The sequence below is a fragment of the Rhamphochromis longiceps genome, linkage group LG19, assembly GCF_057381845.1.
Source record: "Rhamphochromis longiceps isolate RC_006_pf linkage group LG19, R_longiceps_female_GT1.1, whole genome shotgun sequence".
Classification (NCBI taxonomy): domain Eukaryota; kingdom Metazoa; phylum Chordata; class Actinopteri; order Cichliformes; family Cichlidae; genus Rhamphochromis; species Rhamphochromis longiceps.
Window position 1 is genome coordinate 7185707 of NC_140575.1, and position 20758 is coordinate 7206464.

The window sequence follows — 20758 nt, forward strand, 5'->3', positions numbered from 1 at the left end:
CTGAGTCTTTCTTGTTATCACACACACTTCAATAAGATGAGCACAAAAGAGTTTGGGATCCTATTTTTGTGACATGTTTTTGGGGGCTTGTTTTGGTGCACGGTGACATACGGCCCTCTGACTTGCACAGGAGGCAGGTGACACTGAGGAAATGTATTAGTTCTTCACTACAGGCAAAATTAGTGGACAGAACTTATGAGAACTATATACTGACTGTACACAGGCATGGAAAACAGTAACACCGTAGCTTTAAGGGTGAGACGTGCTCAGGTGGTGTACATCAACTTACAGTAGTGTGAGTGCACTCTCTGTCCTGCTCTGTAGGTGTGGTCTGAGCAAAAATTGTACTGAGGTAGTACAGTATACAACAACAACAACAACAAAAAACAACACATTTATCTGCTATTAATGGAAAAAATTCTGTCATGTTTACCATTTTAAAAGGTCTTCCTTTGTGTTCCCTCACAGCTATATAGTCCTCCCACCAAGTGATGCTGCAGGCCCCCCACCACCTCCTGCCTGCCAGAGTAGGAAGTGCTAATGTCAGAAATGATTAGGACAGCGGGAGTCGTTACAGTGACTCTCCTGCCAGGGCTGTTGAAGATAACAGAGGTCTCAGGAGAGTCAGCAGCACAGACAGCTACCCTCTCTAGTGTCTCCTTTTAACCTCTCCATTTAATGTACACCCTTAAAAGCCTCTTCAGCACTCACTCAAACTGCTTTTGTTTATAGATTTTCTTCATTTTATGAATGGCACTATAGAGCTCTGCAGTGGGCTCGTAGAAACAGCATTTCTCAAAGCGACAGGCTGCAAAGAATTTTGTATGTATTACATAATATTTGCCATTATCTGCTGTACATTGCACACCTATCCCAGCTGTGATTAGACGAGAGCAGAGCACACCCTGTCACAGTCTGTCACAGCATGTTGGGAAATAAGCTATTATTATTATTATTGTAGTAGTAGTATAGTAATTGCAAGAGCTTTAACAAGTGAAGTAGACACGACAGTCATCTCTTGACATGTTCCCTTGTGGACATGTTGAGGTGTGGTTATTTCCACACATAGGGCAATGCTCTCAACTGATTACCTAAGTTTGCCCATATGTGATTTTAAGGCTGTAAAAAGCAACAAAAATCAATCATGGTCAAGGATTTTCAGCGACGCTGACCTTAGCTAAGAAAGGCCATTTGTTAGTTTTTGTTGGTTTCTGTTAAGGTTACTAAAATGTGTAAGAAAAGACCAGTGCAGCTTCTAACAACTGAGCACAATCAATAGAAAGCAAAGATTATCTTTGCACTAAGTGACACAGTGTCAGTTACAATAACAGGTGACTCGATGGCTGAAGGTCACCGGTTTTATTCTTCTAACAAGACTCCTCAGTCTCAGTCTCCTGACTAACAGAAAGAGTGTAATATATATTAATGCAGTAATGAATATAAAATTAAATATAAAATTTTAATGATAATGAATGTTTTAAATAACTAACCTTTGTGATAAGCCACTTCACTTTTTGAGGGTCTGCTTGGGCAAAGGTGAACCCCATCATTTAAAAAAAAAATGGCTGGAACATCATATGTGATTCTAAAAAGAACCACATGAAGGTTTCATCATTACATCTTCCCTGTGTAACATTATTAAAACATCTATGTACTCAGAGGATAGCACTGAAAACCAATGCTGAGTAGCTGATTCTTGCCCCTGAGGCAGCACTACATCTGAAGTGGGACACCCAGAAACATGGTTTCTAGCATCAGTTTCTAAGTAAGAATACATTTTCTTAAAAAACAACATAATTCTTTCAATTTCAACATTATTTTCAGCAAGTTTTTGTATTTTTATATACATCTTACACTAGTTTAGCATTTTTGAACATGCTTAGTGTTTTCATTCTTTATAAAAACCATGTTTGTTTATAAAGTTTTTGTGAGACAGACCAAAGAATGTTATATTGAAGTTTCTTATGAGGATGAGAATTTAAAACTGTTTCTAAAATTATAAAATTGGTTTGTTTATTTGCTTTGTATAAAAGTTTAATATTTTTATTTTATTTTTATTTTTTTTACACAGCTCTCTGCCCTGGTGGTAATGTCTGTATCAAAAGCCAGATTTGCAGCAATTTAAGCATAAACATGAAGTTCTACAAACCCAAATGACAAGAAACAGAGGAGGAAAGAAAACATGCTTTTATTGTGGAAAGAGTGATGGTCCTGCACTCCAAAACACACGAGAGCACTCAGAGATTATTAATACACCCAGTTCTCATGGAAAATCAAATGAATAAGGACACTTAGTAAGCCCTTACCTCTCCAGCAGACCCTTGGGCTAAAAGCTCAGGTTGATTAAAAGCTAATAAGTGATCATTTCATTATTCATCCATTAAAGGCAGATAAAAAATTGTTTTTCACTTATGTCAATTACAACATTGCAAGGTTTACAGTGATTGCTTTGCTCCTAAGAAAAAATGCCAAGTGAAGCTGGTAACATATTTCAGTAGTGATATATCTCAGGTTTTTCTTGGATATGTAGTATCCAAACTAAGAGCATTCTAACAACATTTCCTGGCGTAGTGACACATTCCAGTTAAAGCAGTATTGCGTGTAATTATTACCAAAAGTGTACATAAAATATTTCTGCCTGTTCAGACTTCACACAGAACTTATGCATTCAGTAGTGCTGGTCAGACAGACTCCACAGTCACATCTTAAGGCCACAGGGTAGGTGTATGTTGGATCTACATTGGGCTGACAGTTTGGTAGTTTCACAGTCTCCAGCCGAGTCTCATTGTAAGTACAAACCCGCTGATAGGACTCAATGAAGGGAGGCTCCAGGATTGGCTTCTGAAAAAACCAAAAATAAATTTATTTTGTTTTAAATTTATTTATCACTTTGTTGTAATACTGTCAGGGTTCACTGTATGGCAGGCAGGGTTGGAGCCAAACGCTAAAAAAAAAAAAGCAGGTTTATTGCTGAGAACTTTCAAATAAAACAGGAATTAACAAACACTCAGACGAGGACCGAGACGTGAACATGACACACTGACAGAATCTATATACAGGCAGACACACACTGTGCACACTGTGATTATGGTATTTAACCGCTTGTAAAGTGTCCTTGTGTGTCTTGAAAGGTATGTATAAAAGTCTATTATCATTATCATATGCATACTATATATATATACACACACACAAATACTGGTATATTGCAGCACCCATGTATTTATGTAGGCTTTTCTGTTCTCATTCTCAACTGAATAACAAATAATGTGTTTCCAACTGTCGTGGTTGCTACGCTCCCTCTTCCTTCCTTGTGACTAACATATCTGAGTGTTTTGTATGCTAATTAGTGCATGCAAACCCATGTTCCCGATTAGTGGCTGCATACGTTCCACATCCTGCCTTTCATCCTCATTGCTGGTTCTTGGTCCTGCATTCCACCATGACTGATTGGACCAGTGGCCCAATCCTGTCCTTCAATTAACATGCAGACTTAATCAGTGCACCTGTTTTTAAAGGGAAGCCAAACTATCACTGAGTGCTGCTGTGATTTACTGATGTGTCTCATTCTGGTGAAGGTTATGTGTGGCTTTGTACTTTGTTTTTGCAGTAAGTGTAACTTAAAGTCTTTGTGCGCCTCATACAAATGCAGTCTAGTTCTTTTTGCTCCATACCTGTGTTGTTGTTGTATTTTAAGACGTTGACAAAATCCATGAATAAGGAGGCTGGGCTTTCTTTACAGTTATGGCCTACTTTATCATTTCATATTAATGATAATTCTTTCAGCTTGCCAAAGAAAGCTGCTCCAGTTAGCTTTTATATTCCAAGCTGTCTTTGATGGGACATTTGTGACACATCATCACATTACATTAAACACCTTCAGTGTTCCTCAAATACTTTATAAAATGACAAAAGTTTATCTTGATTCTATTTTCCAAAGAATGCTCAAATTAATGCAAATCTTTTGCAGCTGTTTACGGTTCCGTGGCCTGCACAGATTTAACCCCCGACCTCCTGGTGTCTGTCCTCAGACTCTCCCTAAAGCAATACATCAGCTCCCTCTGCTGTGCCCTGACCTCCCTGTGGGGGAGAACAGAGAAAAAGATGAGGCTCTTCCCTGAGGCGATCCAAAGAGTAGAACAACACAAAGCTCCGCTACGCTGCAGTAATAAAGCAGAGAGAATCATGAGCTTCCTAATGCCTCCCGTCACTGAATGCAATGTTCCAGATGAAACTTGAGATTTCACAGCGTCTTTTTTTCATAATAGTATATGGTGACTTGTGAAATCCAATTGTGTCTCTCATGCTCTTGAGGCATTGTGGAGGAAACCTCTGCTGTCACTTCAATCTCTGGATTCCACGCTGCTTCCCATTCCTGCAGAATGTTAACTCAATTTTAGCACTCCAAAAGTCTTCTGTCTTTATTCATTCTTATGCAAGTGTTTCACTTCAGACAGCCACTCATTACTATGTGGCAATAATTAGATCTTGGTAGGGTATTGCAAACACTGCATGTATTTTTTCCCTTGGACATCTAACTGTAGCAGCTCAATCCCTGCTTGCACTTGCAGCTGACCTTGGGAGAAAGCGAAAACAAATTTTCTCCAGGGCGGGATCACCCATCTCTCCATCTCTGTATCTACAGTATTCACTTCATCTGTCTCTGCCTCTCTCTGTGTTTAACTGTCTACTAAACCATGTTGTTCATCTTTTTTTATCTATGCTGATAATTTAATTTTGAGTAAAGTTGTGAGTTATATCACCTCGCACTATAATCATATTCTTTCAGTCCCCCTTATCCTCCCTGTGTGTCTGTGCCTGGTACAGTGGCCCTTGTCCTCACCTCCCAGGTCTCACAGCGCCCCCAGCAGGCATCAGTGGTGATGTGCAGACTCCCACAGCCGGGCTTCCTGGCCAGGAAGGTGAACTCCCGGACTGCGCAGCCAATGAAACGCCGCAGGTTGATGGTTGACACACAGCTGATGTTGTCGGACTGTAGAGAGATCCCGAGCAAAAAGCAACACAGAACCACAGCAGGCTTCCTGAGGAAGAGAAGGATTTGTGGACGTAAAGAAGGAGGAGTGATTTAAAGAAGACTTTAAATAGGATTTGTGAGGGCATACTTGATGCAAGCGAGGAGGCTGACTCCCTAAATGCATGAACACATTTCTTTAGAGTGAGAGCATTCTGGCCTCTGCATATCGATGTGAAGCTGTCCCACTGCACTTTTTTTTGGTGTCAGTTATTTGTAAGCTTGTCATAAAATCAATTAAAATGGAATCATAGGTGTTTACTGTAAATCTGTAATCTTAAGTACAGTTTGTTGACCACCTTGTCCAATGTTGTTTTTAAATGGCCTTAAATGTATTTCCTACCTTGGTAATATTCAGAATAACCATTCCATTCCTCTGTGCCTCAACCAGGACACGTTCAGGAGACTCAAAGAGCAAATAAAAGCAGGAAAAGAGCGCTACATCGTGTCTCTGCTGACATTCCACCTCAAAAATGTAATAAAACCCTGAACTTTCCAGTCAAGTCATTTTCTTTAGCACTTGACTTTAAATGAGTTTATTCTCAGTGTGCTTTAGCTGAGATGATACCCCTTTAGTTATCACTTTGTAGTATTGGGTTTTTTTATGCAAATGTTTTAGGAATGAAGCCCATAACAGCTGTATTGTAGAGTGTCAGGCAACGGTCAGGTCTCTGTTTTTTATTAAATCACCTGCATTCCTCTATAATAGAAGTATGGTCCAGTACTGGTCAAAAAATTATTGGAGTTTTAATCCTTAAAAATAGAATTTTTCACTTTTGATAATTTTGTAATTCCTCTCATTTGATACATTGTCTGCCAAAAGCACACAACATGTTAAAAACTACAGAGTTAGACAAATTAAGTTATTTGTAGAATCATTTATTATTTTCTGGACTTGTCACCAATAAACTGTTAAACTGCAAATCTGTAAATCTCTGACATTCCTGGTTATCGTTCAGGACTAAAAACAGTCCTGCTATTTTGACTGAACACAGTTAAGAGCTACAATCCTCGAAGTTAAACCTCGGAAAATAATCCTGCATGCACTCACCACTGTGGCTGTCTCCTTTGAAGGGTCATCTCAGCTGTAAATCGCAGTTGCAGTCTGGTTTCAAGCAGACGTTGAAGCATCTGTTTTAGTTTTTTGCTGTTTAATGAGCAGCTACTCTCACTTTTTAATACTCGGATGTGAAATGATTTTTTGGCTGGACTGAATGAATAACATGAACCACAGTACTTGTCACTGATGGTTCCTTTGACCTGAACCATCTGCTAATGGATCTGGCAGTACAAGCCGAGGCTTTATATCGGCCCCTCGTCCTGCCAACCAGCAGCTGAAAACCTCACCTCGGTCTGCCTCTTCTCCTCCTGACTCTGTAAATCCCCCAAAGGCCCTTCTACCTGTCACTGCCCATCGAATTCAGCCACCAGCTTGTTCCCACTCCATTAGCTTGATTAGGGAGGCGTCTGCCCTTTTGTTCATAGTCGTTCACATGGAAAAGGGGGAACAAAACTCAAATGCAGTTCCTACCTGTGTCTACACTTACTCATTCAGGCTCAATTAGCTGGCTCCAGGTACAGACCCTGCTCCTGTTCTCACATGCCGACTGCAATTATTTCACCCATAAGCTCCTCCACAGCTGTCCTCCGCCTCACCCTGCTACTGTCTCATTCTCATTTTTTTTGTGTCATGTGTTTTGTTTTGGGGGTGGTTGTCCATTTTTGTTGCTAGTGACACTCATCACACCACTCTAGAGAGCAACCTGGCCAAGTCTACAGCTTCTACCACACGGTTCACTCAATTATGACGGAAAGGATACGTCAGCCCTCCCAGGAGTCAGTGACAGGAGGAGGAGAAGAAAGATGTGGAGACATGTAGAAGGGGATGAATTGCCTCATCAAGAAATTACCACCGTCAGGTACCCCTACGAGCGGCATGTGAAGCCAGTGGCGCAGAACTGTGCTCAAGTAGTTCAGGAAATGAATCTGTAGAAGTCGACTTGAAAGTTAAGGCCAAGCAATTAAAGTTAGATTAGAGAGAATATTGTGGAAGATGAGTCAGGGACAGGTTCACAGACTCTCTGTTCTCCTTGCTGTCATGAAGAATTAGCCTTACTGAACAATGTGCAGGATGTAGAATAACAGGATGCATGTAATTGGATAACTTTGGTGGAGGTTAATTGTGATTCAGTACAAAGGGAGTAAAGCCTAGATTTCCAAAATCCAGCTTTTATGTAATTATTATATACTGAAAGTTTCCAGCTTCATTTTCTTGTCATTTAATTACAAGGATGCTCATCTTCTTTATTAATCAGTCCTGACTAAAATAACTAGGAAATAAGCAGAAACCAAATCAAATTCAAAGGCTAGTGTCTTATATAAGGGTTAGTGCAGAGAGACTGAAGCCAGCATGCATGTGAGTGTTTGTGCAAGTGAGAAAGGAAGCTTCTGTAAGTGCAAACATGTAAAAACCCAATGAGATATTATTACAGCCAGTAGTTCAGCCCACGTATGTTGTTCTGCAGCTTTTGATAGTGTCACAGCTATTATTATTATTATTATTATTATGGTAGCATTATTAGGATTTCTTGCCAATGTTTGAATTCAACAGTGTTTAATTGTGAAATTTACATGAAAATAAAAATATAATTGCTTTTTGTAAAAATGAGCAGAATAAAGATAAATGAGTAATCCTAAATAAAAAGTAAAATCCTAGGTCTGGCATATCACTCAGCTTTGCTCTTGTTTGTGATATCCAATAATTGTGTAAGTTTCTAAAAGAAAGATAATATCTTTATTAACATTTTCTGTCCAGTTTACTCAGGAGATTCCTCAAGATAACAAAAGTCCTATCTCCAGGAATGACCTAAAGGTAATAAGTGGCAGTAGTGCTAAATATCTAAAGCAACAAACAGATCAACAGACTATCATGGGCAGTTATTTAAGTATGTTGTTTATTTCCATGGATTGTTTGGTTATGTAGGTAAACTGAAGGGTAATAAAAGCAGCCCATCCATGTCCTTAATGCTTTCCCAGTAATCGATACTCAAATCCATGCAATCAATCAATCAATGTAAACATTAAGACTTTACTTAAAAGTATGAAATCGTGTGGGTTTGGCTGTAGACGTCAGAAGCCCTGACAGGAATAAGATGATGTTGTGCTGACCTCTGGTGCTCACATATAATATTAATATTTTTCAATGATTTGAATGCAAATCATTCACTGAGTTATGCCATTTTACAGTGATATACAATTCTTTGGCAGATGAATCCTTTGAAATTATTTTCTCATTGTATGATTAGCTGAAACTACATGAAAATATTGTATCCATAAAAACTATGACTTGATTGGGGAAAGATGTTGGTATTGCAGTACATCTGTTAAAATATCCAGTTCAATCTTTTGCAAATGTCAGATGAGTGGACCTTAGCTGTATTTCTAGACCTGTGAGCCAGTCTCACTAACACTAACACTCTAAAACATTTAACTCATATCTGATGATTAAAATGAATCATGATGTGTTTAAATTGGACTCATGAATTACAGAATTTGTACTCAAAAGCAGGGCATGGAAAAAGGTTAGAGTTAAACTCAGAATGCATCTTTCATAAGGCTGTTGAAGCAGTGCACAAAACAAAAGACTAATTCAGTCCAGCAAACACATGAGAACAGATTAACAGCCACTGAGACAAAGGACTGAGAAGAAGACAGCTCTATATATACACAGAAGGGCAATAACAGGAAGTGGGCACAGCTGGGGAAAACAAGAAGCAAGTGCAGACAATCAAGACAATGAGACAGGAGTGGAAGTAAAACTAAACACAAGACAGTTAAGACAAGTAACTGCCAAAATAAAACAGGGTGTGAGAAACGCAGATACATTAATAAACCTAGGGGAGGATTAGACAGGAAACACAGAGGAAACAAATTAAGCAATAAAACTAAGAAAAGACTCGAAAATACTCAAAACATAAAGATCAGTAAACAAAACTGTAATACCAAACGAAGAACTTAACTTCTAAGGTGTGTATACTTACCATAAAAATGCATGAGGAAAATCACATTTTATCAGCTAGTAGATCACAAAGAGATCACGCAATATCACCATATCCCAGTACATCAGTGGAAAATGTGGTGTTTCTTACTCACTGAGCTGAATGTGAATATGTGAACAGTCAAATGTTCCTTTAAATAAAAATAATGTTTCATTTTCATGTGTATTTCCATAAATTTTATTAAATAATTACTGGATCTGTGATGTATAATAAAAACTTATCATATCATTACCATACCATTAGTCTCCTATAGTGCTATATAGCTCGTATTTTGCTAGGTTTATGTAACTTTTAGCTCAAATATGTTCCTTCTTTCGTTTACACTGTATGGTCATGCATGGCTACACCTCAGAAAGGATCTGTCAGTTCTGCATGCGCATGAGCATATATGTACATGTTGAAGCCGGACCTTTAACCCAGGTGACAGCCATCAGAGCCAAACTGGAGGGAGGTGGGTGAGCTGAACCCTGGCTGGTTTCTATTTTTAGTGCCCCACAGAGTTTCCTACTTGGCCCCGGCATGGCTCTGACTTCTCGGGTGACAGTCCAGTGGAGCGCTGCAAACTTCCAGATCTGTCAAACAGTGCTTCAGGTTTCATTTCCACATACTACAACACAACCAGATCTGCTCTCCCACATTGCAGTTCAATAGTCCCTGGACCTCCATCTTTACCCCAAAACACAACTTTTTACTGTATGTAAGTACAACCAACTTTTAACATTTTTTCTGTAAATCTCTATGAAATGTCGAAGAACCAGCTGTACGTGCAGCTGTAAAGAATGTGTTGACTACTGACTGCAGTTTAGGTGGTGAAGTTTACAAAATGCGGCTGTAATTGACCCTGAGTGTAATTAGTAATGGTATTGCTGTCACCCGATGCAATTCCTAAGTGTGTGTGAGGAGAGTGTCTTCTCATTATATTCTTCCTAAACCTGCAGACCCATGGCTTCTTATCTGCCTTATTAAAAAGTCCTCTAGTCTTCCTCAAGGACTCATTATATGTCTCAACTGATCTGATCTCAGTTCAGCTGTACACACATGTTCCTTGCTGCTATTTTTGGGATCCAACAGCTTCATAACAGTGACACTATCTCACATTCCTGCAGTGAGAGCCAGCTCACTTAGTAGCACTTATAGACAACAGTGATAGGACAAGTTAATGTACAGTGGTTGGGATTTCTTTTCTTACATTTGCATATATACATCTATATATCTTATTTATATAGATGTATATATATAAGCAGTTCTGAACTGTAGCCTGTCTAGTAACAATTCAATGCATCAGTTTAGTAAGAATAACGAATTCCTGTTGCTAACTAAAGTTATTCTATGTTTAAGTGACTGATGTAAAGTGAATATGTATCAACCCAGGACTGTTATGAGTTGCAGTTTATACATCATTTAAAGGCCTTATCACCCAGTTAGCAGATGTGACTTTTCTCAGTAGTTTGACTTGAAGGATTCTTTCAGACACAGTGTCTCTCTCAGTCATCACTTTAACTGAGCCACCTCTTCTTTGTACCTCATGTTTATCTGTCTGTGTGAAAAATTGCCTGTTACCAAAGATCACTATAAGATTTGTATTTATACCAAGAATCACGCTATAAATTTGGACTGTTTGTTCTGTATTTAAGATATAAATCCAGAGATATTGCTTTTGGTTAGGATGCTTTTACAACAACGTTGTCATATAAATTCACATTTCCTTTCTGCTAAAACATGTGAGCAGCTCTAACTCAGCCCACTTGTAGGTGGTAGGATAACTGAAGTTGAGCTGAGAATCATTTTGTTAAGCACCCTGGATTAAAAATCCCTACAGTGGTATGTAGGGTAGTATAACATTTAGTTTTGTTTCTATAAAAAATCTGCAACCCTATTTCCTTCACTTCAACTTGAGCTATTTAGAAGAATAATTATGTGATACCATTTTTCTGCCCTAGCAGAACATTAATAAATAACAGGAGTTTTATGTTTTCCCTGTTAGCTTGTTAGAGTTCAGTGTGTTTGTTTTCCATTCCTTAGTGGAGTCATAGATAATGATACTCGATAGAAATCTTCTATCTAAGAGAAACTACCTTACTAACCTCATTCAATCAAGACCTCCGTGTTGTATGAACCTTGTGATACTGTGCATGCGTGTCAAAATATATTGCACTGTAGGTCCGCCTTCAAGATATTTGCCCCATATTGTCATCATTATACTGAGATAAAAGCTAGTGGCAGGGAGAGTTCCCTTTAGAGTCAAATCTCTAGTGAGGGAATGTGGAAGATGTGGTTTTCCCAGGTGTTTGTTTACAATTACTGTACAAACTGGATATCACTGATTTGTCTGTGGTTCATGTCAGTTTAGTTCCGTTCCAGCTTGTTGTGGTTAGTCAGAGCAGTACTGTCAGACTGACACAGAAGTAGGATCCTGGAGCCAGAGGAAGGTATTAGCCTTGCACACAGAAATGATTTTGTTTTGGTATCTTCATAGATTTTAATTTTCTTTCATTTAATTTATGCTAACTGAAGTCAGGTTTAACAGCTTCTTGTTTCTTGAATGGTAATTTTGTTTAGTCTTAACCAGTCCTTAGCTCATGGTTCAACTCTCACATCCAAGATATTTTCAGTTGGCATAAAGCTGTGGGAGCTGAAGGCTAACATTTTCTAGCATATATTGTCAATGACTAATCCATTATCCCTCAGCTTTAAAAATTAATATGAATACCTTGTAAATATATGGGGAATGTGTGCAGGGGTGACATGAAATCTGAACAAATTGGTACAGATTTTTTTGAAAGATTTTGGTAAATATGGTCAATTTTTTTTGCTGTTTGAAAGTCTGGACACAGCGTGAAAACAGAGCGGAAGAAAGGCTTTCAGTGTAACACAGGCTTGTACAAACTCCAGTGACAAAATGATTCCGTTTCAGGTTTAGGTTATTTAATGTGTTACTTTCATCTGCACCACAGTCAAGAATACTTTTTGTTGCATTTTTTGTGCTTCCTCTGAGGTTGAAGACAGCCTCTTTTCTCAGTCCTGAATAGGGCACAGTTATCTGTAAGACAAAGTGCTCATTTTGCTCATTCATCAAATGAAGGATATTTTGCACGCTTTATCCTTAACTAAAAATATGTGTGGGATTTTTTTTTAATTTACTGATCGATACATGTTGGATACTCTAGCACAACATATACACTTACTACTGATACTTACTGCTTGTGTTTTTCTTGGGTAAAGCTTTTATTTAAGGTTGCACTTGTAAGTCTGACATGAATAAACTGGACTGTTAAATCACTTTTGTTGTGGCGCTCTGGGGAGACTTAATACCTCTCTACTACTTCATGCCCTTCAGCTTTCTCACAGACGGCCACTTTAACTAATTATGCGATTATTAATCTGGATAAATACATGCAACAAGCATGTAATGCCAGTGCTTTGGCTTTGTGATGTGACCCCTCCCTGTGCTTTTTCCACAGCACCGTGCAATGTGTTTTGCTGCCCTTTGTCTCATTGCTACAATTAGAGCTGAGCAGTGGGACTTGTGACTCTCTCTGATAATGTGCCTTTGCCCGCTATAGGCTTACCTCTTTACTCAGTAATGACAGCTAGTAAAATTCACTTTGTGATGCAACTTTAATGGATGGTGTGATTTGATTGCTTAACTATGAGTCATGCATGAGTGTAGCACTCTATTGTTGTTGCCCTGAAATCTCAATAGACATGTAAACAACTTCATGCATTTTGTATTTATTAGATCCAGACAGTGAAAAACACACAGCAGTAAAAGCTGTATTCCTTTCTTTTAAATTATGCCTGTGTAAGAAACCCCTGACATTTTCCCATTAGTTACTATCTCTTGTAATCTCTTGCAGTAAATATTTGTATATATTTTATATACCGCTCTCTCGGTCTCTCGCCTCCCTTGATCTATCGTTTTGCAGCTGACACGAAGCCTTGGGATAGCTCAAATGCTGTGCTATAGCAGTCCACATATGCACACATGCTTGGCAGGGTAGCATTATCAGAGCATGGTTCTGTGGGGTCACATTAACAATGGATGTTAGTGGTTCAGTGTGTTTTTAGAAACCGCATGTGCTGCTTGCTTCTTATTGCTTGTGCAGCTGCGAGTAACCTTGGGCAAATATTTGTTTAATGCTAGCTTGTCAAATGATTTAATTTGATGTTATTATTAGTTATGGTGCTTTAAATAGTTTGCTGGTATTTTGCACTTGTCAGAATGTCAAGTAACCAGTAAGGAGTCATCTCATGCACTGACATCACAACAGCTTGTCAAGAGTATAAAAATACTTTTCTTGCTTTTTTGTTTTTATTAACTTTATCTGCACCAATATTCTCCAGTTACTAAGGATTTACTGGATTCAGCTTTAAATTAAATTCCTCAACACCCATATCTACTGCCAACACACTTTATAGCACTGGTAGTGTCATATTTGCAAATAGCCCTTTTAATAGAGTTTGTCAGAGCTAATGTGTTTCTGTGTACAACCAGAGTCTTTATTGACTTGATTAGTTTTTTTTAGGAATTAACCATAAGTTTGACTTCTTCTGGCTTGTTAAGGATTCATATTTGTTTGGCCATTAACGATTCTGGGAGGAAAACATGCCACATAGGAAACAGCATACAAGAAATATTGCCAAGTGGCTCCAATGTTTCACGTTGCCAGTTTGAGTGAAATCACATTCTTCTGGCAACACATGCAGGTCACAGTACGTGAGCTCCTTGTATTTGAGCTGATCTGGCTCTGACACATCTGACATTTGCTCTGACATATTGGTGAGTGTTGGCACTATTTCACACTGTTGTATTTTAGTCTCGCTCACCTGTCCGCTCTCCTGGACCATCACGTCAGTCGTGTTTATCTGCAGAGAAAAACAATCAAATCAAAGGGCCTTTTTATTTTTCACTGCTTGATTTGTTTAGGCAGGCTACTCTGTAAAGATGTCTAAATGTCATACATTTCTCTCAGTCCGCTTGTTCATATCCTAGAGGGGGAATGAACAAGACAGAACACGGCCCAGCACTTCACGCTGCACTCAGTTTATACTGACAGTGTTTCATTGCACTTTAAAAGATGATAAACTCCTCTTTGACTGTATTTCAGACATGCTCACTGCCAGTCTGTTGGTCATAAAACAAATGTTTTGTGGACATACACAGCAGCAGACAGGAACAATATAATTCTGTTCACACAAACCTCCTGGCTGCACCATTATCATTATTTGTGTTGATGCAATGGTTATAATACTGGAAATAGTAATAATTATTATAATAACCAATCTTAAATATAATTGTACCACTAATTCATGTTTATTGGATACATGTATCCACATCCCAAAATATTAAAGGTCTGCTGTGTCTGAATGGGTTTGGGTGCATGCTCGTACACCAGTTACAGCACATTAATAATTAGCCTCAAGCAACAAGCAGCACACACGCTTTTGCTGAAACAGAAGCGCTTGAATGCACAGATGTTTGCGGGCCTGTTTATCCGAACATGACTGGAAATGATTGAGAACATCATTACAACCTCTCTATGGTGTACCCTGCCTCTTGCTGTATGGCAGCGGGGATAGCCTCCAGCCCATCTGCGATTATGTGCTGTATTAGCGATTGGATGGATGGAAGTTGAGTATCCACAGTAATCCAACAGATGTCCTGGGGTCTCATTTATAAAAGACTGCATTGTGAAACTCCACATGTTGTTCTCTGTCTAAATCATCCCTTTACCTTGAGAAGTCTGCAGATTACTCAGGAGAGGTGGAGAGTCTTTCATGGTAGCTGATCAGTGGTCCTTTCTGTCATGTCTTATGGCAGCGGTATTGCAATCACTATGTAGCACTACACGCAAGTGACAGAGTATTGGTATATTTGCAGCAATCAGACTGATTGAGACACAATTTATAACAACACACAGTTGTTTCTTCCAACTTGGTCCATCCATCCACTTGTCCAGTTCAGGGTTGTGGGAGGGCTAAAGTCAGATGGACAGGGCGTACCCTGGTCAGACACTCATTCATATATATATTCAACAAATAGTCAATTTAGAATCACCAGTTAACCTAACCGCACTAACAGCATGTCTTTGGACTGTGGGAGGAAGCCAGAGAGAACCCACACAGAAACAGGGAGAATAAGCCACTCCACTGGATTTGAACCCAGGACCTTCTTGCTGTGAGGAAACGGTGCTCTTTTACTTTTTAATGATTATTTGATCAGCCTTGCTTGTGTATTATAAATGACTCAATGGATTTACACCTAACTGAAAGGGACGAATCGTCCGACCTGCCCCATTCTGTTATCATTAACTGTTTCAACAAAAAGTGGCAACTGATACATAAGACTTAATTTTTTTTATTGTTTATAAATATTTCGGTCACATGTATATTAGATATAGAAACTTTTGGCTATAAAGGTAAGGTACAAGCTTCCTCAGACTGGCACCAGCTGGAAAAAGTGTGATCTTTTAGTCTTAGATCTTTATAGTTCAGTCTTTAGTTCTTTTAGGCACTAATATTGATGCTTTTCTTTTTCCTCTGTATTTTTTAGAGCAGTGCCATGCTGCCGGGAGTCTGTGGATGAGAATATGTCGTCAGACTTCTACTCCAGAGATGCTTTGTTGGAGCAGGGGACCATCCCCCTGGATATTGACAATGTTCACATGCTGCTGCAGGGTCAGTCTCATTTCCAGTACAGATTACAGTGTAATGTTTCTGACTGAACAATGAAATATTTTCTACAAGAACAAGAGTAAAGCGTTTTTCAAAAAAAAATCCTAGCTTTAGGCTGTTGGAACTACTGTGGTGCTTCTTACCTAAAATGAGTAAGTGCTCATTGTTTCTGGTCTGAGGTCATGCAAGAGTAAAAAGAAAAAAAAACCCTCCTGATTTCAGTCACTGTGGCAACATAATAACTGTTTGGCCTCAGTCTCACTCAAGGGAGCAGTTTGATGACCTTGTCACAGTCAGTCCACTGTGGGCAACATCTTGTTTCACTTTTACCACTCTTTTTGAGGTCATGCTTGGTTTAATCTACGGAAAGTGATCCGCTGTTCACTTTGAGACATGAGTCATGTTGCAAAGAGTCTTCTGAAGGGAAAGAGCAGGAGGGTGGTGCAGGCATGCAATAAACACTGCGCGCACATCAACTCACTGTATCTCGGGGCATTCATGAACGTCTTAAGCAAAGTATTGCACTGAGACTGTCGTTACAAGTTGGTTTTCAATTGGTGAGCCACTTCATTTTAAAGTTTTTCATCTCTGGTTTATGATTTTAAAAAATGTAACAATGAGTCATCTGCTTGTGACGTAAGTTGTAGAATAAAAAAGAACAAAACACAAAAAAGTTATTATATACATTTACCAATTTATGGTAGGAGGATGGGCCGAAGAACAAGTGAAGTGGCTGAGCTGGGAAATGTCTTATTTACAAATAAGGCACATAAAAATGTGTACTTCAAGCTTAGGTAGATGTTTTCTTTGTGTGATCAAAGCCTTATTTGCCCAACTGCATTCTGTGATATCTTAACAAATATTATAGAAGCTACCATAGCTGACCATTGTCTGACCTTTGCCAGTTTAGAAAACAAAAGTCCAGAGGTGAACTTGGCAAGTGACAGAGCATCATCATTTTTAATGTGAATTTATCAATGCTGCCTTGGACCTAACATTACGGGAACCATTAGCACCAGAGTTTGACTTCACCGGACTGTAAACCAATCAATTTAGGTTGCACTTAGTGTCCATTACCTTTGAATAACACAAACCTATTACCATGTGAAAACATTTTACAACATGAAATGAAAAACAGATAATTTCATGTACATATTTCAGATTTAAAAATCAGATAAAAAAAATTCCAAGAACAGAGTACCATTTTAGCTCGGTGGCTGGAGAGGAGTGCCCCAGGTTCAAGTCCAGCCTGTAGCTCTTTATTCCGTGTCTTTTCTCTCTGAGGTTGAGGTGGTTTGGGCATCTGAATAGGATGACTCTGGCGTATCTCCTAGAGGAGGTCTTTTGGAAATGTCCAAGGCAGGGAAACCCTGGAAGAGAGAAGCTGGGGGAGATGGGTGGGGAGAGGGATGCCTGCTTAGACTGACCCAGAATTATTAAGCATCCAAAGGTTTATCAAACATCACTTGCTGAGGAAGTCCTTATCTCCCATTCCATTGTCCTTGTCATGGCCCTGTGCATTGGACAGTCCCTGTTGTTTTGCCCTGTTTGTCTCCCTGTGTTGTCTTGCAGATTCCTGGTAGACGGGGTTTATCAATGCAACAGCGACCTCCTGGTCAGTCTTGTTTAAGAATTTAAGAACAGGCTATTTTAGCTCTGACCCCAGTGGCGTCTGTCTGATTAATGTGTCAGGTCCCTCAAACCAGCAAACTTGGGGGTTTATCCAGGATTTGAACCCAGGACCTCTTCCATCTCCTCTTCCATTTTCAATAATGCAATTGTAACTAGCTAGAATTTTCACCACACATATATGTAGCTATGCTTTATTTTCTACCTGACAGGTGCCAAAAATGCAGTTTGTGTATTTGGTGATATGTGAGCCGTTTGGGGATATTCCATTTACTGAAGAACCAAGACTTACTGACATTTGCTTGAGTGCTTAACAGGCGTGAGCATGAAAAAAGGATGTGTGTTGCGTTATGAGCATGCTGGCACGATTACAAGGTTACATATTGTGATTTTTTTGAGAGAGTATCTCCATGACATCAGCTGGAAGCAATGCTAGACTGCAGCACAAAAATTAATAGCCCACTTTAACCACACATCTGTCAAGACTCGCAAAACCATATTTGTTCTGTATAGTAATACATATCTAAAAAGACACTTGTTGTTCATATTTTTCCATAACTTTTCTTAATCTTTCTGTCCTTATTTCACCTTTTTTAATAGCCTCTCTCAGTCCTGATCCACCACTCTCCTTATTCTCTTTCTTGCAGCTTATATTTTTTAAAATGAGTGACTCTCGGATCTTTTTTCTCTACATCTTCCTTGACTCTTGATCTTTGGACTTTTCAACATGCTCATATGTGGTTCTTTCTCTGTACCTACCTCAGTTCTTTTGCCTCTCCTAACTTATTGGGTCCAATCTGACTTCATTCCTCACAGAGCTATTTTTAGCTCATTTGCTCCCCACATTTAGAACACTGTGTTTTTTTAAGCCTTGTAAATGTTTTTCCAGTTATGTAGTTTTCAGCTGCTACACCATGTCCAGAAGGAATGATGTAAGCCCAACGCCCCCATGACAAGCCATCTTGTAAAATAAGAGTGTGAAAGTCATTTTTTGTGTATATTTGAAGGTGTAATGATAAAAGAATGTCACTAAAAATAGCTCAAGCTATGTGTGATTGTTGGGTGTATTCAACACTTGTTAACTGAGTCTGGGAGGATATTTTCTTGCATAGGGTGCAGGGACTTGAGCACGATGTGTTCTGCATCGTGGATATACCCACTGGCTGTTTTAGGGAGAACATGTGATGTCACTTTAAATACCTTTTTAATATGTTGTCGGTACAACATTAATCATCTTTTTATGCATTGCCAAATAGAATAGGGTGCAGTTTTGGGTTTATTTTGACATGCACATTTACACTATTGCTAACACCATATTTATGTCAATGAGTGACTCTTTTTTCTTTCGTTTTTGCTTAGCTGCACTGTGTAACCTACTGGCTAAATTTCAGTTACCTAACTGGGGTTGGGGTTGCATTAACTTAGTCTTCCAAAATTCGTCTTCCATTTTGCTTGGTTTGCTTGGATTTGAGTCAGGTTTTCCAGCCTGTGCAGCATAAAGTACTTAGGATGCTGCAGGAGAACTAGCTTGTTCCAGGTCGTGTTTGGGCAGGAATGAAATTTCGGTGAGTCACATTTAAAAGAGGTGGAGCCCAGCTAAACTCACCTGCATCCCTGCAGGCAAGAATTGTAGACGGTTTAAACAAGAATTGTTTTCAATAGGATTTCATATCATATTTCATATAATCTCTTCTGCTGCAGCAATGGGTGTGTTGAATGTTGAATCGGTTTGGTAAAGCATGTAAGGGAAAAATGCATTTGATTTAAACAGATGTTTAACATCAGAGTTTACTAATACTACTAGTACTACACTACCTGCTCAATCAGCATGACTTCTCACATTGTGGGTAAGTTGCTTTCATTTGTCTTTCTAGTAGTGAAGTTGATTGGTGTGGAATGAAAGTGACTGCAGAGTTTAGTGTGAAGACACTGTACTGTAGGCAGCGTTTGAATGTGGAACTCTTAAACCTAGTTTGACTGCTTATAGAAACTATACCAGGAGATTTACAGATATAGTCCAGTATCTGCAGAATATAAGAAACCAGTCTTGAGTAGGAAGTAAATAGTAACTCACCTATACAGTATGCATATGTATGTATTCAAATTCATATATAGGCTTCGCTCTCTTCTCAGGACTGGGGCAAGTTTTAGATCTTATAAAACCTACAGTAGTCTCGTTTTAGAAGAGCTACTGCTGTAGAATGTAATTACGCATTAAACACAAAACCGAAGCTTGGCTGCTATTCAGAGGTTAAACCTTTATTTAATGTCTGAGCAACATTGTACTTGTAGTAGCTGAAACTACAACAAAGCCATGAAGGCAGATGGCTAATGTTAACATCTTGAAAAGGCAAAAAAAAGAAAAGAAAATGAAAAAGAAAAAGTTTGCTGAGCTGAAACCGAAATAAGAAGCCAACCTGATGATTTTATGGTAGTTACTGCTAATTTTACTAGTTACTGTATATGTTAATTTTGGGGCGGTGATATTCTGTTGGTAACATTTTCTATCAGTGCTTTGCATTTGTACAGTTGCTGGTTATGAAAGCTGTCCAGAAGGCCTAAAATTAGCAATTTAGGAAGCAACCTTTCAAATCCCTTATTTGGAGTGGCTTTTTAGCCTGAAGGACTGAAGTAACATCTGTGATAAACACATTTTCAAACGATAACTCTGACACTTTTGCTCCCTTTTTACATGTACTTAAAAAAATTGCCTTCCAGGTAAGGAAGGTTTGAAAGCCCATTTTAACTACATAAAAAACATTATAAACTATAAAGCATTTTCCTCACCTGTTATCTGGCAGCTGAAATAAAGCACAATTAATTCTTAACAAATTCATAACAAATTGCTCATAAAATCATGAAATATTTATAGGAAATCTTATTTTTAAAAAAAACTATTTACGTAATCCTTATTGTACTCTCCTGATGGTCTTGGTGGGTGTGGCAGCTTATCAGGCGCCATTGTTAAACCCCAGTCAAGTCCCTTAATTTAAATCAGAGACTTGTTTCATAAACTGACAACTGACTGATTATCCAGTATCCCTTTAGAAATGTCTGAAAAACTGCAGAAATGCACCACATTGTGCATTATGCAGTAGTCCTTAAAAACACTATTTGCCACATGCAGAGCAGATAGAGGAGGCCCTGCTCTCAGTAGTCAAAATTGCAGACACATTAACCCTGAGGGAACAAGAAGCTTTCGATTGAGGAAAGCACATGATAGCAGGCTCTTACAGCAGGAGAAAGCCCCTCCTCTAGGAGCAGTAATCAAGTTTGTCAGCCAGTCAAATACAATATACAGTGCTGTGAAAAGGTATTCCCCCTATTGCAGGCATTTTTATGACTGCAATAGGTTGAGAACCAGGCA

At 38.8% G+C, this 20758-nt stretch overlaps 2 protein-coding genes across 2 annotated transcripts in view; one reads left to right on the forward strand and one right to left on the reverse strand.

Annotated features, from left to right (window-relative positions):
• Nucleotides 1–2273: 2273 nt before the first annotated feature.
• gphb5 (glycoprotein hormone subunit beta 5) lies at nucleotides 2274–6340 on the reverse strand. The gene is made up of 3 exons (XM_085391813.1): nucleotides 6081–6340; nucleotides 4841–5039; nucleotides 2274–2841 (listed from the first exon to the last, which is right to left on the reverse strand). Exons 1-3 carry the CDS (start codon nucleotides 6296–6298, stop codon nucleotides 2650–2652), a joined length of 609 nt encoding a protein of 202 aa, XP_085247939.1. The 5' UTR covers nucleotides 6299–6340; the 3' UTR covers nucleotides 2274–2649.
• Nucleotides 6341–9647: 3307 nt separating this feature from the next.
• The window catches only part of syne2b (spectrin repeat containing, nuclear envelope 2b), a 140300-nt gene continuing 129189 nt past the window's right edge, over nucleotides 9648–20758 (forward strand). The window contains exons 1-2 of the mRNA XM_085392061.1: nucleotides 9648–9784; nucleotides 15641–15765. Of these exons, the coding sequence (XP_085248187.1) occupies nucleotides 15678–15765 (88 nt within the window). The 5' untranslated portion in view covers nucleotides 9648–9784; nucleotides 15641–15677. The remainder of the gene's footprint in view (nucleotides 9785–15640; nucleotides 15766–20758) is intronic.

What these genes read in the sequence shown, in the direction of transcription:
- gphb5 (XM_085391813.1), bottom strand. Translation starts at nt 6,298, where the DNA reads ATGGTTCAGGTCAAAGGAACCATCAGTGACAAGTACTGTGGTTCATGT. An exon ending in CAAAGGAGACAGCCACAGTG is followed by an intron (nt 5,040 to 6,080) that starts GTGAGTGCATGC and finishes TCTCTTCCTCAG; the next exon opens with GAAGCCTGCTGTGGTTCTGT. An exon ending in GGCGCTGTGAGACCTGGGAG is followed by an intron (nt 2,842 to 4,840) that starts GTGAGGACAAGG and finishes TGGTTTTTTCAG; the next exon opens with AAGCCAATCCTGGAGCCTCC.